The 14,705-nt window shown below is 35.3% G+C and overlaps 1 protein-coding gene across 1 annotated transcript in view; it reads left to right on the top strand.

Annotated features, from left to right (window-relative positions):
* kra (basic leucine zipper and W2 domain-containing protein kra) overlaps positions 1-14,705 on the top strand; it is a 236,988-nt gene that overhangs the window by 20,377 nt on the left and 201,906 nt on the right. The window contains exon 2 of the mRNA XM_089239488.1: positions 6,999-7,069. Within this exon, the coding sequence (XP_089095614.1) occupies positions 7,009-7,069 (61 nt within the window). The 5' untranslated portion in view covers positions 6,999-7,008. The remainder of the gene's footprint in view (positions 1-6,998; positions 7,070-14,705) is intronic.

Raw genomic sequence — 14,705 nt, forward strand, 5'->3', positions numbered from 1 at the left:
ATCTAGGGAGTTGTGCTGGAAGTGTGTGTGTGTGCGCGCCTAACAGTCTGAGTGCATATGTAGTGTTTGATTTTTTTTCAGTGCTGCCATCTATATTTCAGAAGTGAAGTTAGTGATGCGTTATGATTGAATTACATTTGTACTCCTTTGTAGGTCTCTTGCTCTCTATGGAGAGACTTTTTAAAGTGGAGATCTGCTCACATTCGCGCCTTGAAGTTGGGAACCACAGAAAACCAGCTTCAGCCTTTTGTAATATTAGCAGTAAAATTTTGCTATAAATCAATGTATTGGGCCCATAAAAAAAATTTGCATATTTACTTCCTGCTCCTTGCTTGGGGGCTCTTGGATTTTAGTCGTTGGTAAAATGAATATGAAGGACTTTTTAACTTTCCGATTCAAAAACGTAACTTAACGTTTAAAATTTCCGATCTGCACTCGTGGCTTGACCCATAATCCTTGTTGGCAAAGTGTGGTTATGCGCGAATACAGACGGTAAGAATACGAGAATAATGATCGGCAAAATAACGGATTTATTTAACGACAGCATATTGATCTCCACTAGAAATCATTGAAAACTAAAGTCCATATTACGTCTAACATGTCTTAGTATTATGTTTGCGTTGTTTCATAAGTTAAGAACCAGAAAAACAGGATCCCAAACAGTTCATATATACACACATTACAAACATGTGTGATCTCGTTATGATTTGCATGACGGTTGAGTGAAAAAGAAATAAACCTAACAACCTGCTAGTAAAACCCGGCTTTTAAAAGTGACAGCCCCAGCCACGTCTGGTTTTACAGGAGGGGGAGCCGATCAGCCGCTATAGCTGAACCTATTTTTTTTTAACCTTCAGAAAATAACTTTGGAGTATCTTTATGTAAGGGGTCATTCAAGTATTACGTCAGCATGGATGGGGGATTTCCGATTTGCTGACTTGATGACGGGGGGGGGGGGGGTTGGATGATTCTTACGTCATCAACCACCCTTTATAAAAAATATGAAATATTCTTAATGGCGTCTTACTCGGTGCACGAAAAACGAGTAAAACTTTTCACTAGTTTGTGGGCACCTGAACTAACATTCTTCCTATTGAGTCTCCTACAGAGCCACTCTAGTGATCTTCAAATACTTAGCGGATCCAAATGTTCTGGAGCTGTGCCGCACGTCATATAAGTGTTACGTGATTATGTCGCAGATCACTTAAGTAATCTGGGAATGTGCTGCGGATAACTTGAGTGATGTAGAACCGCACTGGTGGCGGGACTAGTGCTCTAAAACTTTGTCACATGTCCAGGGATGGGATTGCTGCGCCATTAGCAATTTCCTGGCGCTTCTGCGCCAAGCGGGGTTCTCCGAAATTTCCCTCTTCAACTTTTGCTTTCGATGACGTCATTTGAATCTTGCTGCGACGGCAACCTCGGCGTTGCTACTGTGACTTATAACAAACCTTTGTGTATGTTCCGGTTTTTTTGTAGAATTCATCAAGATAACCGGTTCTCCCAAGGTTTCCCATATTTGTGTGTGAAAATAGTGCGTCCGTATTTCAGATTCCGAAAACTCGCGTTGTCTCCGATTGATTAAAAAATCTAATTTCGAGCTAAAAAAAGTTAGGGTTTTTTTTAACCTATCGGAGACGACGCGGGTTTTCGGAATCTGAAATGCGGACGCACTATGTTTGCACCATCGAGCTGGAGGGAGTATGACGTCAGCGGTTTTTGCCTTGGCAGTGCTGAGAACGGCGTCCGCAACATCATTCGTCGGAAGATCACGTGACTCGGTGAGAACACGCACAATCCCCCGTTATTTTCTTATGGCATAAATAGGAGTTTAAAACAATAAATTAATGAAATAATTTCAGCATCGATGAGATAATTCCAAAATTAATGAAAGAAAATTTCTAGAATTAAATAATTTCAGTTCCAAAATAAATGAAAGTGATAATTACAGCATTAATGAAAAATAATTCTGGAATTAATGAAGGATAATTTCAACATTGATGAAAGCGATAATTCCAAAATCATAAAAGTGATAATTCCAGCATTAATGAAATATAATTCCAGCATTAATGAAATATAATTCCAGAATTAATGAGAGAATATTCTAGTTTTAATGAAAGAGAATTTTAGTTCTCCAAAATAAAAGTTATAATTCTGTAATTAAAGATAATTCTGTAATTAAAGATAATTCTGTAATTAAAGATAATTCTGTAATTAATTAAAGATAATTCTGTAATTAATTAAAGATAATTCTGTAATTAATTAAAGATAATTCTGTAATTAATTAAAGATAATTCTGTAATTAATTAAAGATAATTCTGTAATTAATTAAAGATAATTCTGTAATTAATTAAAGATAATTCTGTAATTAATTAAAGATAATTCTGTAATTAATTAAAGATAATTCTGTAATTAATTAAAGATAATTCTGTAATTAATTAAAGATAATTCTGTAATTAATTAAAGATAATTCTGTAATTAATTAAAGATAATTCTGTAATTAATTAAAGATAATTCTGTAATTAATTAAAGATAATTCCAGTATTAATAAGAAATAATTCCAGAATTGTTGAAAGAGAATGCCAGCATTAATAAGAAATAATTCCAGAATTGTTGAGAGAGAATTCCAGAATTGTTGAGAGAGAATTCCAGAATTGTTGAGAGAGAATTCCAGAATTGTTGAGAGAGAATTCCAGAATTGTTGAGAGAGAATTCCAGAATTGTTGAAAGAATAATGAAACAGATAATTCAGCATTGATTCACAAGTAAGGAGTCCAGATCAGACTCATCTCGACTGCATCAAATCCAGGAAGTCCTTTCAGATAAATGTTTTGGTGAAAGCTTTGTTTCTGAAAGAAGCATCAGAACTTTTGAACGGCTTTCTTACATTATTTGAAAAAGAGAAGCCCCTCATACACATTTTGTATGATGAGCTAGGAGCTCTTGTTAGAAAAATTATGGCACGTTTCCTGGAATCTGAACATATTCAGAATGTTAGAATTGCTGAACTTCAGAATTCCGCTATAGAAAAAAGTGAAAACTGGAGGAAAAATGTGGTTTTTGGTGCTGAAATAGAATCCAATCTTGCTGAGTTGGGGGAATGTTCTCAACAAAAAATTTCTATTAGGTGCTAGATCATCAAGCATCTTGCTCAAAGTTTTACCTTTTGAGAACACCATGCTGGAAAAAATGAAGTGTTTGCATCCCATTTTCCAACTGGAAAACTCTTCATTATCATGTATTAAGTACATTGTTTCAAAGCTACCGCAAGTTTGTCCTTCGGATACCCCTGTTCTCTTGGATTAATGAATTTCTCTGCAGTGTGAAGATATACATGCGAGTTATCAAAGGTTAGATAAGTATTGGGGATCTATATTTGATCTGAAAAACTTGGATGAAAGTGCAAAATTCAAAATTTTGCTTGTTCTTGTCAAAGCGTTATTATGTCTTGCCCACATGGAAATGCAGACTGCGAGAGGGGCTTGAGTGTAAACAAACATTTCCTGCAACATAGATCAAATCTTTCGATGAGAAAGTATCAATGGCATTAGGCAAATAAAATCTTATGTACAGCATTCTCAAAATGCTAAAGATATTGATGTCGATGCCAATCTTCTGAAAGCTGTTCACAGCTCGCATCAGAAGTACCAAGACAGACAGCACCAAAAAGCTTTTCATAAGAAAGTTCCACGACCAGATGAGAATCAAAGACTAAAAGCAGAAGAAAGGGAGTTGGAAATTCAGTTATCATCAAAAACTATGCCGAACACTGCAGAGAAAATGATAGAAGTGGGATGAAGAGAAAAAACTTTGTAGACATCGTAAACACTGAAAGAAAAAAATGTGTAGTGTTCTTGAGAAATTGGAGGAAAACAGTCATGAGTCAACGAAATGTCATGAGGTTTTTTTTTTTAATGTATGCTTATTTGTTTGATTTGTAAACTTTTACATTTTCTTCTTACGCCCAGCTTGGATTATGACTAATTTTTACGTCCCTACAAGTGGATGCAAGTTTTATCAAACATATAAAACTGATTTTTGACGCCAGAACCCTATAACTGGTTAAAATGTTCAAAATTGAATAATCTGATTATCTCGGTTCAAAAAAATTTCATTTTTGACAAAAGGTAGTAATGATTCTGTGCACTGCTCCGAAACACTAAATTTACTGCTCCAAAACTGCTCCGAAAAGAGTCAACAGCAATCCTATCCCTGCATGTCACTCAAGGGATCGCTTAATGTGCCACAGATCGCTTAAATGGTCTGGAATTGTGCCACGAGTCACTTAAGCGATCTATAAATGTGTCACTTGGTTCATTGTTACAAAAATAGATTTAAGGACAGGCTACATATGGGCATACCGCAGGTCAAGGGTTACCAAGGGCTTAGATAGGTAGGGTCGCAATGAATTTCTTGAGCAATTTCGGGTTCTTAGCCTTCAAATAGCATTGAAATTAACAAATTGATTATAATAGCATATAAAGATATTTTGTTTTGAAATTGTAAAAAATATTTTGTGTATTAAAAAATAAATTTTTGATCATCTGGGAGGAAGCCCCCAATTCAGATTTCACCAATAAGCGTTAGGAGGAAGGGGGCAGAGCGCTGACAGTGGGAGGGTGAGAGTTTTTGCTGATGTGCCCCGCCTTTTTTTTTTTTTGCTGTAAAACTTGTAAATTATGAAGTTTGCCATGACTCCTTAAAAACAGCTTGAAACTCCTTAAAAAGTCTTCACTTTTCATTTTGAAAATTTTGTATGAACCCTGTGTAGTGGTAAATGTTGGTGACTCTCGGAGGGGGAGAAACTCTCGAGCCCATGGGACAGATAAAAGTTTGCAATTACGAGAGACTCCACTGTAATGTGGGGAAACAAACAGAATTTTTCCACATATTAAAGTTTTATCACAGCAAAAATTAATCATTTGACATTTCAAATTTTTATAACTGAATTTTCAAATATAATTTCATTTTTATATGTAGTTAAATTTTTAAATGTAATTTATATGGTAATTTTAATTTCGATGACCTTTCTCTCTTCCCCCCCCCCCCTCCCGAATGACAAAAAATAATTTTCAGTAAACTGTGTGTACACTTTTGTTCATGTTTCTTATTTTACAATTAAGATAACCTACATACAAGCTCGCGAAGAACATGCACAGTAAAGAATGGACGGTTCGATTCTGAGATCAATTGGCGACACGGCTGCAAACTTGTTCAATTACGAATTGGAGCTGTGACAAATTTGTACTGAGACGAATTGGCACTGTGAATTTGTACCGCGACAAATTGACTGGCTACGTTGCACGAGGAAGGAGAAACAGCTAGTATAACAAGTACGCATGAATCAAAGTCAACCAGAAATCTTTTTCTTTCCTCCACTATCAATAGGGGTGGGAACTCTGCTCCAAAATTAACATCTGGCGCCATCCTGCTCCAATAGTGAATTTTGCTTCAGTATGTCCAGAATTTTGGAAAAGATTTTTGTTCCTGCTTGCCGCGAAACAATTCTTTTCGAGAAAAGCGTGCTTTATTCCTCTGTGCTTAAACTAACAGGCTTTCGATTTTGAAACCCTGATAATATCCATGATCATGGAACATAAGATGGTGTGCAATGGTCTTTCTGCTTTAAAGTGCAAATGTGAGTCAGTTTCAGTGTTAAAACAAGAAAAAGTCGCTACTGGAAGCAGCACAAATTAGTGTAGTCGATCGTCATTACGTCAAATCGCGATGTTTCGTGAAAAATTTAATTCCGGAAGTAAAAGAGCATGTCCGCCAAATTAAAAATGCTAATTTAGGAAGTAATAAAGAACCGAATAACCAGCGTTAAATCGCTAGTGTTGTTAAATAACGAGTGTTAAATTATAGCCGCTATTTCAAACAAGATGTCAAAAGCCTGAAACATCAAAAACAAAAAACAAGCTGATAAAAAATGTTTGATAACAAAAGAGTGCAGTTTTATTTTGAAAAGGGGTGGGGGTTGACAAAAATATTCTTGTGAGTTAATGTCCTTGCTCTTCAATTTATAAATATCTATTTCAAAACTGCTCTGAATCCTATATTTTGCTGTTCCAAATCCTGAATTTTGCTGTTCCCAAATGGACTTTGTTACTTCCCACCCTTGTATCAACCCATACAGCTACCATGTGACTCTATTTTTTCTTTTTTTAATTCTTAAGATAAAAAGCAGTGGGATTTTTGTCTGGTTTTATGTGTGGAAACTTTTTGGGAATTTTTCTCCCGCAAAAAAAAAATTTTTTTAAACAGAATTATGATTTTCTCTGTGTATATTCATATTTATAGAATGTATAAAAATGGCTTCCAGGGTACTTTCTGTAACTCCGTTTAGTAAGTTCAACTGTAGGAATTAGGGACAAACCATAGATGTCAGTTGGCAAGTCTATATATTAAAATTGATATTGAATAGGGTTTGCTAATAACACTTTAGAAATAGTGTGAGATTTAGAGAAAATCTTTGATTTTTCCAATAACTTTTATGAAATAAAATTTATAAAAGTTTGAGTAAAATATATGCTATTAGAAATTTGGGGATCCCCTTGAAACGTGGCACCTTAGGCAAATGCCCATGCTGAAATTGGACCCTGGTGCAATGCCTTTCTTGAATTCTCTGTTTCAACCACCTGCAGTCCTTAAGGCCGGGAGAGAAAATTAACTTTTCTCATTGGCTTGGTTATCAAAATAGTCTTCTGAATTTATTAAACAACACTATTGTGTTGAAATTTGAAATGAACAGGTTTACAAATGAAAAACATTTTTTTATAGCTGTCTAAGTTCCAGAATTTTAAAGAGCTCTGAACGTTTAATAATCCCACATAGCCCTAAAAAAGATTTTGTGTAACCCTGGTGTTTCTACGGGACACCAGTTATTGATCTATGTACAAGAGGTCGTACAATCACCATTAATTTTGGGGATTTTAATGGATAGAACTTGCATGTTATGTTCAAATTTTTACATATGAAATTTTTTTTATTTATTGTAGTTGCATTTGTATGAGTCAGAAAACTGAAAAGCCGACATTATCTGGTCAACGTATCAAGACCCGCAAAAGAGGTATGTGGGTCATTCCATTTCAAATCACCCAGCAAAATGACACCGTTTCAGATTTCAATGTTTTTTTTATTTGTTGCTTTTACTATCCTTCTTAATCATGTGAAATATTTGCATATGTTTCAATATTTTTTTTTTCTCAAAGTTTTTTAAATTTATCAAAATGATGCAGATGACTTTCAAGCGGCATTATTTGAGAAAATAAATCGTAACTTTTTAAATTTTCAATGTATTCAAGTAAAAATTTCGCTCAAGTGTTCACAAAAACATATAGAAAATGAATAAAAATAATTCATACTTATATTTGAAATTTACATGCGAAAAAATTATGTAAACTTTGCTTTTGTGTAATACAATTTTTCAAACATATTTTTAGACCAGAGGCACAGCAGTTACCTGAGCAACATTTATTTTAAATTTCTCCTAAATATATGAAGTAAAATACTGGAGAAAAAAATAATGGTTTTTTGACCATTAATATATATATATTCTGGCTCGCAACACAAAATTCATCGAAATAGGAATGGATCGCTCCGATTTCAAATCATTCAACTAGATACTGAAATGCAACCCATCATCCCGGATTCCAATTATTATTTTTTGTTACTTCTACCATCCTTGTGGACCATGCAAAATTTCGTGTACATATCTCTTTTCTAATTTCACGAATGACGTCTCTTAGGCTAACCCCATTCAAACAAAATTATTTATGAAAATATATAACTTTGCAGATTTTCAATACATTCAAATGAAATTTCCACTAAAATGCTCATAAAAAATGTAGATTATTACTAGGAAAGAAAATTTAAACCTTTGCATTAAAAAATCATTGAAATTTAATTTTTGATCCTTTTTATAATAAAAACACAATGGCTCACCTTTGCTTTGCCATTTACCAAAGCTCTCCTGCTTTTCGCACCGCATATTCAGTGACATTAAACTTCTCAGATTTTTTTTCCTTGTTCCATGAAGCAGGGGCCAGAGTTTAAATTTGCAGTTTCCCCCCTTGTGATGGTTAAATTGTCTTATTTCTAATTAACTTTATTAAAATAATCATTTTATTAATCATCAAAATTGCTTTCTGTTTAATATCTTCATTAAGTATGCTTTGAGATTCATTTTCTGTTAATTCTTCAAAAACTTTATAAACCTTTGATTTTAATGTTACAAGCAGATTCAACTTTTCTTTTGGCATTGTTTGACTTACACTGTAGAGCTACCCTATTAAGTTTAAAATTGGTGACTCTTCTACGTTCAGTACAGATGAATTTTTTTTCTTCGAGTGCTTCTTGTTTAGTAATTGACATTTTTTCAAGTTACTTATCTCTACATTACTATCACTGTTTATCTCTTCACAGCATTCAGTTTCTTCACCTAATTTATTGATGTTTATATTCACTTTGTCCTTACAGGCAATGTATATGTTTTGCCCTGAAATTGATTTTGTACAACCATTTATTTCATTTATACTTGAAAAATACAAGTTTACTATCCTTAAACCTTTTATTTTTTTCTTATGACATTTAAAAGGATTAAAGCATGCTTTCAGGTATATTTTATACTACTTTGAGAAAAAAAGCTCTATGATGCTTACACACAGTAGATAAATGTTCAGAACTTGCTCCACTCCTCAAGATCAAAATAGTGATGTTCGTGGGTCCAATGATGCAATGGGTAACAGATTTTTCACTTTTGCATAACACTTTTTATGACAGTGAGATCCAGTTTCTTTTCCCACACTATAAATTTCAAGTGTCTTTTCTGAAATTGTACTTTGAATTCCAAAACGATGATATAAAATATTTATCTCAAATGGAAATTGTGTTATAAGAAAAATTTGCTAACCCTGGAGTACGCTACTCTATGGAGCACATTCTCTTTCTTCAGCAAGATCATAATTCAGATCTGCATCATTTCATGGGGAGGGGGGCAGTTTAGTTCTAGCACTTTTTTTTAGTTTTATCAATGGATTACCATCAGTGACTTTATCATCACCTGCTGAGATGATAGTCTTATAATTAAATAAGACACCAGCTGCCCTCTGAAGGACAAAGACCAGTGTGCCATAGTTTATATCTTCACAAGCTATTTTTTACAATCATTATCACAACAAGAAACATCACATCTAATATATTGCCACCAGGTGTTATATACATTAGATTTTAATTCTGTCCATTCCATCTGTCAAGTACGGCGCTGCGTAACACAAATAACACACACAAATAACACAACAAGTGTCTGGCATAGTTGTTAGATCGGTTACTGCTGCTACAATGGCAGGTTATAGAGATTTAAGTGAGTTTGAATGTGGTGTTATAGTCGGCGCACGAGAGATGGGACATGGCATCTCTGAGGTAGCGATGAAATTTGGATTTTCACGTACGACCATTTCACGAGTGTACCGTGAATATCGGGAATCTGGTAAAAAATTAAATTTACGACATCGCTGCAGCCGGAAAAAGATCATGCAAGACCGGGACCAACGACGACTGACGAGAATCATTAAACGTGACAGATGTGCAACCCTTCCGCAAATTGCTGTAGATTTCAATGCTGGGCCATCAACAAGTGTCAGCATGCGAACCATTCAACCAAACATCATCGATATGGGCTTTCGGAGCAGAAGGCCCACTCGTGTACCCTTGATGACTGCACGACACACAGCTTTACGCCTCGCCTGGGCCCGACAACACCGACATTGGACTGTTGAGGACTGGAAACACGTTGCCTGGTCTGGCGAGTCTCGGTTCCAATTGCTTCGAGCTGATGGATGTGTACGGGTATGGAGACAACCTCATGAATCCATGGACCCTACATGTCAACAGGGGACTGTTCAAGCTGGTGGAGGCTCTGTGATGGTATGGGGCGTGTGCAGTTGGCGTGATATGGGACCCCTGATACGTCTAGATACGACTCTGACAGGTACGTAAGCATCCTGTCTGATCACCTGCACCCATTCATGTCCATTGTGCATTCCGACGGACTTGGACAATTTCAGCAGGACAATGCGACACCCCCACACGTCCAGAATTGCTACAAAGTGGCTCCAGGAACACTCTTCTGACTTTAGACACTTCCGCTGGCCACCTAAATCCCCAGACATGAACATTATTGAACATATCTGGGATGCCTTGCAACGTGCTGTTCAGAAGAGATCTCCACCCCCTCTTACTCCTACGGATTTATGGACAGCCCTGCAGGATTCATGGTGTCAATTACCTCCAGCACTACTTCAGACATTAGTCCAGTCCATGCCACGTCGTGTTGCGGCACTTCTGCGGGCTCGCGGGGGCACTACACTATATTAGGCAGGTGAACCAGTTTTTTTGGCTCTTCAGTGTATAATATCAGATTGCAAAAGTTCGCCTTTGTCGCATCATAAGAAATATTTATTGAACAATTAAAAGTGAAACTATTCTTTTCATTATTTAGAATTTCAACACTTTTCTAAGAATCTGAACATGAAGGTGTAATTTAAAAAATTATTTTATTCAACAATAAATTAATTTATTGTTAGTATGAATTTTAAACCAAAACCTTTTTTTTCAGTAACTCTGATTTGACACATTACATTAACATTTCTAATTATTTCACGAATTCATTTAATCCTAGAATGGTAAAATTTATTGTTTTGAATTATTTGCATTAACTACTCATGAAACTTAATTTAGTAAATACTGTAATGAACATATAAGCATACATGAAAAATAAAATATAAATTTCTTATTACTAAGCATAAATCATTATATTAAGTCAAAATGTACAAATATAATTAATGTAGTCATATATATTAATATAATTATTTGACAAATAATTATTGACAATTAATAATTAATTAACAAAAAAAAATTGGTCAAATAAAATTAATGTAGTCAATTGTGTTTTGTTACTCAAATGTATTAGCTGTCAAAATGTTAACTCTTCTACAGTCTTCTTAATATATTAATAGGATTAAATTCTAAAAAAAAATTGAAAATTCATGCTGTGCATCCAAAAAAATTGTTTAAAAAATTGTTATACAAAAAAAATAAAAATTTAAATGACTTTTTTTTTTTTTCCCTGAAATTTAAATTTTCTTTTCTATTCATAACCTGCATTTTTTTGTGAACATTTGGGTGAAAATTTCTTTTCAATGTATTGAAAATCTGCAAAGTTATGCTATATTTTCATAAATATTGCTTGAATTGTTAGCTTTAGAGACGTCATTCGTGGGGGTTAGAAAACATGTACATACCTCAAAAACTTGAAAAAAATGTATATGAAATTTTGCATGGTCAACAAAGATGGTAGAAGTAATAATCAATAAATAATAATTGGAATCCGGGATGATGGGTTGCAGTTCAGTATCTAGTTGAATGATTTGAATTTGGAGCGATCCAGTTTTATTTCGCTGAATTTTGTGTTGCGAGCCGGAATAAATATATTAACGATCAAAAAAACCATTATTTTTTTTCTCCATTATTTTACATCATATATTTAGGAGAAATTTAAAATAAAAGTTGTTTTTGTAACTGCTGTGCCTCTGGTCTAAAAATACATTAGAAAAATTGTATTTTTTCTAACGAAAAATTCCACAAAAACAAAGTTTAAATAACTTTTTTGCATGTAAATGTCAAATGTAAGTATGAATTATTTTTATTCATATTCTGTATGTTTTTGTGAACACTTTAGTGAAAATTTCACTTGAATATATTGAAAATTGAAAAAGTTAATATTAATTTTCTCAAACAATGCTGCTTAAAAATGAAGCCTCGGAAAAGTCATCTGCATCAGTTTTTGATAAATTTCAACATTTTTTTTCTCAAAGTTTTAGAGATATGCATATAATATTTCACACGGTTAATAAGGATGGTAAAAGCAACAAAAATAAATAAAAAATCACCAATTTGAGACTATGGGTTCATGGTTGGGTGATTTGACAAGGAATGACCCCTGTTCTATTTTGTATTATATTGGCAATGTTCCTAACACAGCCTTATTCACCAACACAGTTTAAACTACAATTGCAGGTTAAACGATTAGCGATCGACACGGATTGGTTGAAATCCTCAATTTAACCAATCCATTTCGATCTTCAATCCTTTCACCTGCAATTGCAGTTTAAACTGTGTTGGTGAATACGGCCATTAAAGTATTTTAAAATTATTTTTCGCCTTCATAAATGTATTTTGGTTATTTAATATTTATAGCTTGATTAGACATGAAATAAATTAGTTGGCTTGTGTTATGGGGAATTGGAAAAATTGTAGTTTGTAAACCTGTGAATAACACAAGAATTTGTTAAAAATGTAAAATATTGAGGGGTATTATTTCAATATATAATACGAAAGGGCGTTAGGTTAATATATAATATCAAGTGGAAAAAAAGTATTGCTTTTATTATATTATTCATATGTGCCACACATTGAATTCCCCATCGAAATCTGTCCCACACTAATAACACATGTACCATTCATTAATATGCTGTGTTTGTTGTATTGAAGTTGGATGGGAATCATAATTATGGCTATGATATGTGTGCACATGCAACAAGTAAATCATTTTCTCCTTATTGATTCTATTCCCCACATCTCTAATTGATATCAAAAAGAGGAAAAAAAAAATCTGTGATCACGTATTTAAAATGCTGAGTCATTTCAACCATAATTGTAGCGAAAATCTGGGGTTTTGTTAAAAATTCCAAGGTTTAGCATGTTTCGTGTTGGAGTCTCACCAGTCATGTTAAAACTACATTTTTTTTTCTCTTTTCTCCTGTCTGGTCCTTATCAGAGAAGTTAAGGTGGAGTTCAAACCACTGAATGAATGAACGCCAGAACTTTGCCACTGGACTTTCCCGTTGCCGAGATCTCTTCCAGCCCAGCTTCGTGGCAGAGTCTGGAACAAGTTCAAACCACTGACCGTCAATCAACTGTCTGACATAAGTGGTCACTTGCCCAGGCCACGACCAATGGAAAAGTCAATCTTAAGGGGAAACTTGAATTTTTTTTTTTTGCTGTGATGTGCAGCTGTCTAGACATACACTAAAGAGTCGAGCACGTCCCCTGGTGCCCCTTTTCCCGCAACCTTTCCAATGTTCCATAATTAAGTAAACCGGCTCTCCCATCGACATTTTCTTAGTCTACAGCTGCAGTACCATGGGGCGACAGTTGACTGGTCCTTGAGTTTGGCCCTTATGCTACCAATCTGAAGGATAAACCACCCAGAAGGGGCCTCTCTCCCCCAACGACATTCCAGGAAGAGGCCACCTGCAATGTCCCTTATGGGAGTTGCTTGCCCGGTTCGAAATATCCAGTAATAAAGTGGAAAATGATTGCAAATAAACCTTCGCATGAAATGTTATTTATTAAATTCAATATAAAGTTAGTCAATTTTAACAATAGATTAGTACAACATGGAGCCCTCTATTTAACATTAACAGAAAGATACTGGCACACCAATTGATGATCATCAACAGTCAAACTTTTATGCTGATTGGATATCCGATGTTGTTAGTCACTTCGACGTAGCTTTTCCCCGCAAGTATCAGTGAAGGTCTCTCGGTTGAGGGCCAGATCGTTTCGATTAGCACCAGGAGTCCTCTCGGTTGAGGGCCGGACCACCTTGATCAGCTCCAGGGGGCCTCTCGGTTGAGGGCCGGGCCACCTTGATCAGTTCCAGGGGGCCTCTCGGTTGAGGGCCGGACCACCTTGATCAGCAATGAAGAATTTTGACTGTGAAGATCAATTAATTTTTTCGATTCCGGACCTGCCGGGAAACTGATTCAAACACTGTAAATTATTGCATTTTAATTAATTATCAGCTTAGTTTCCCAGCCTAAGGCCAATGGATACGGTAGCAAGACGGTGAACCGTCCTACTAGAGGGCTTCAGTTGAAAAGAACAAAGGATGAACGCAATGGGAGAGACAAAGAGGGAGGAATTTATACTCCTATTTCACAAGAAATTTGGGACCGAATGTCCTCACAAGGCCTTTTCGCCTCAACAAAAATATCGGATTTACATATTCATGCGTCACTATATTATAAACATTACAATTGAATTATTACATTGGAATCTGGCAACATAACACAATCCAGAGAGCTGATCAGACTCTCCCGATTATGTAAACAATACCAACAAGACAATAAGTAATGAAATATTCCGACGGAGGTCTGCAGACCCCCGCCGAAAACAAGTGAGTACAACACTATATTTTCCGTACAACGAGACTTGTAACAACTCCCCCGGGAGGTTCTTTTAATAAAAAATAAAAATATTTAACCGGGCAAACCCTTGAGCCTCACCCAAACTATACATATTCTGGACCAAATCCCTCCACGAAAATAGCGACATCGTCGTCATGAGGGAAATTAATTTATGTGGTACATCAGTAGCCCGACCTCTGGCCCGTTCTCGTTCGACAGCCGAAAGACCCCACCCGTCGACTGCCGAACTAAACGAACATTCTGGCCCTTACCGGTTTGCCAGCGGGTCCTCTGGTGGTTTCCGGTAACTGAGAGGTCCCTGGGGTCTAAAATAAGAAGGAATTTCCCACGTAGCAAGATCACCATTAACGTAGAGGGATCCAATCCCGATACGTTACATTCCCCCTCACCACGGAAGAATTTTTCCAAAAAAAAAAAATTCTATAGGTTAAAAAA

This window comes from Pholcus phalangioides, unplaced genomic scaffold (assembly GCF_987345545.1).
Source record: "Pholcus phalangioides strain wild (caught in Gottingen) unplaced genomic scaffold, Ppha-v1.0 ptg000011l_1, whole genome shotgun sequence".
Lineage (NCBI taxonomy): Eukaryota > Metazoa > Arthropoda > Arachnida > Araneae > Pholcidae > Pholcus > Pholcus phalangioides.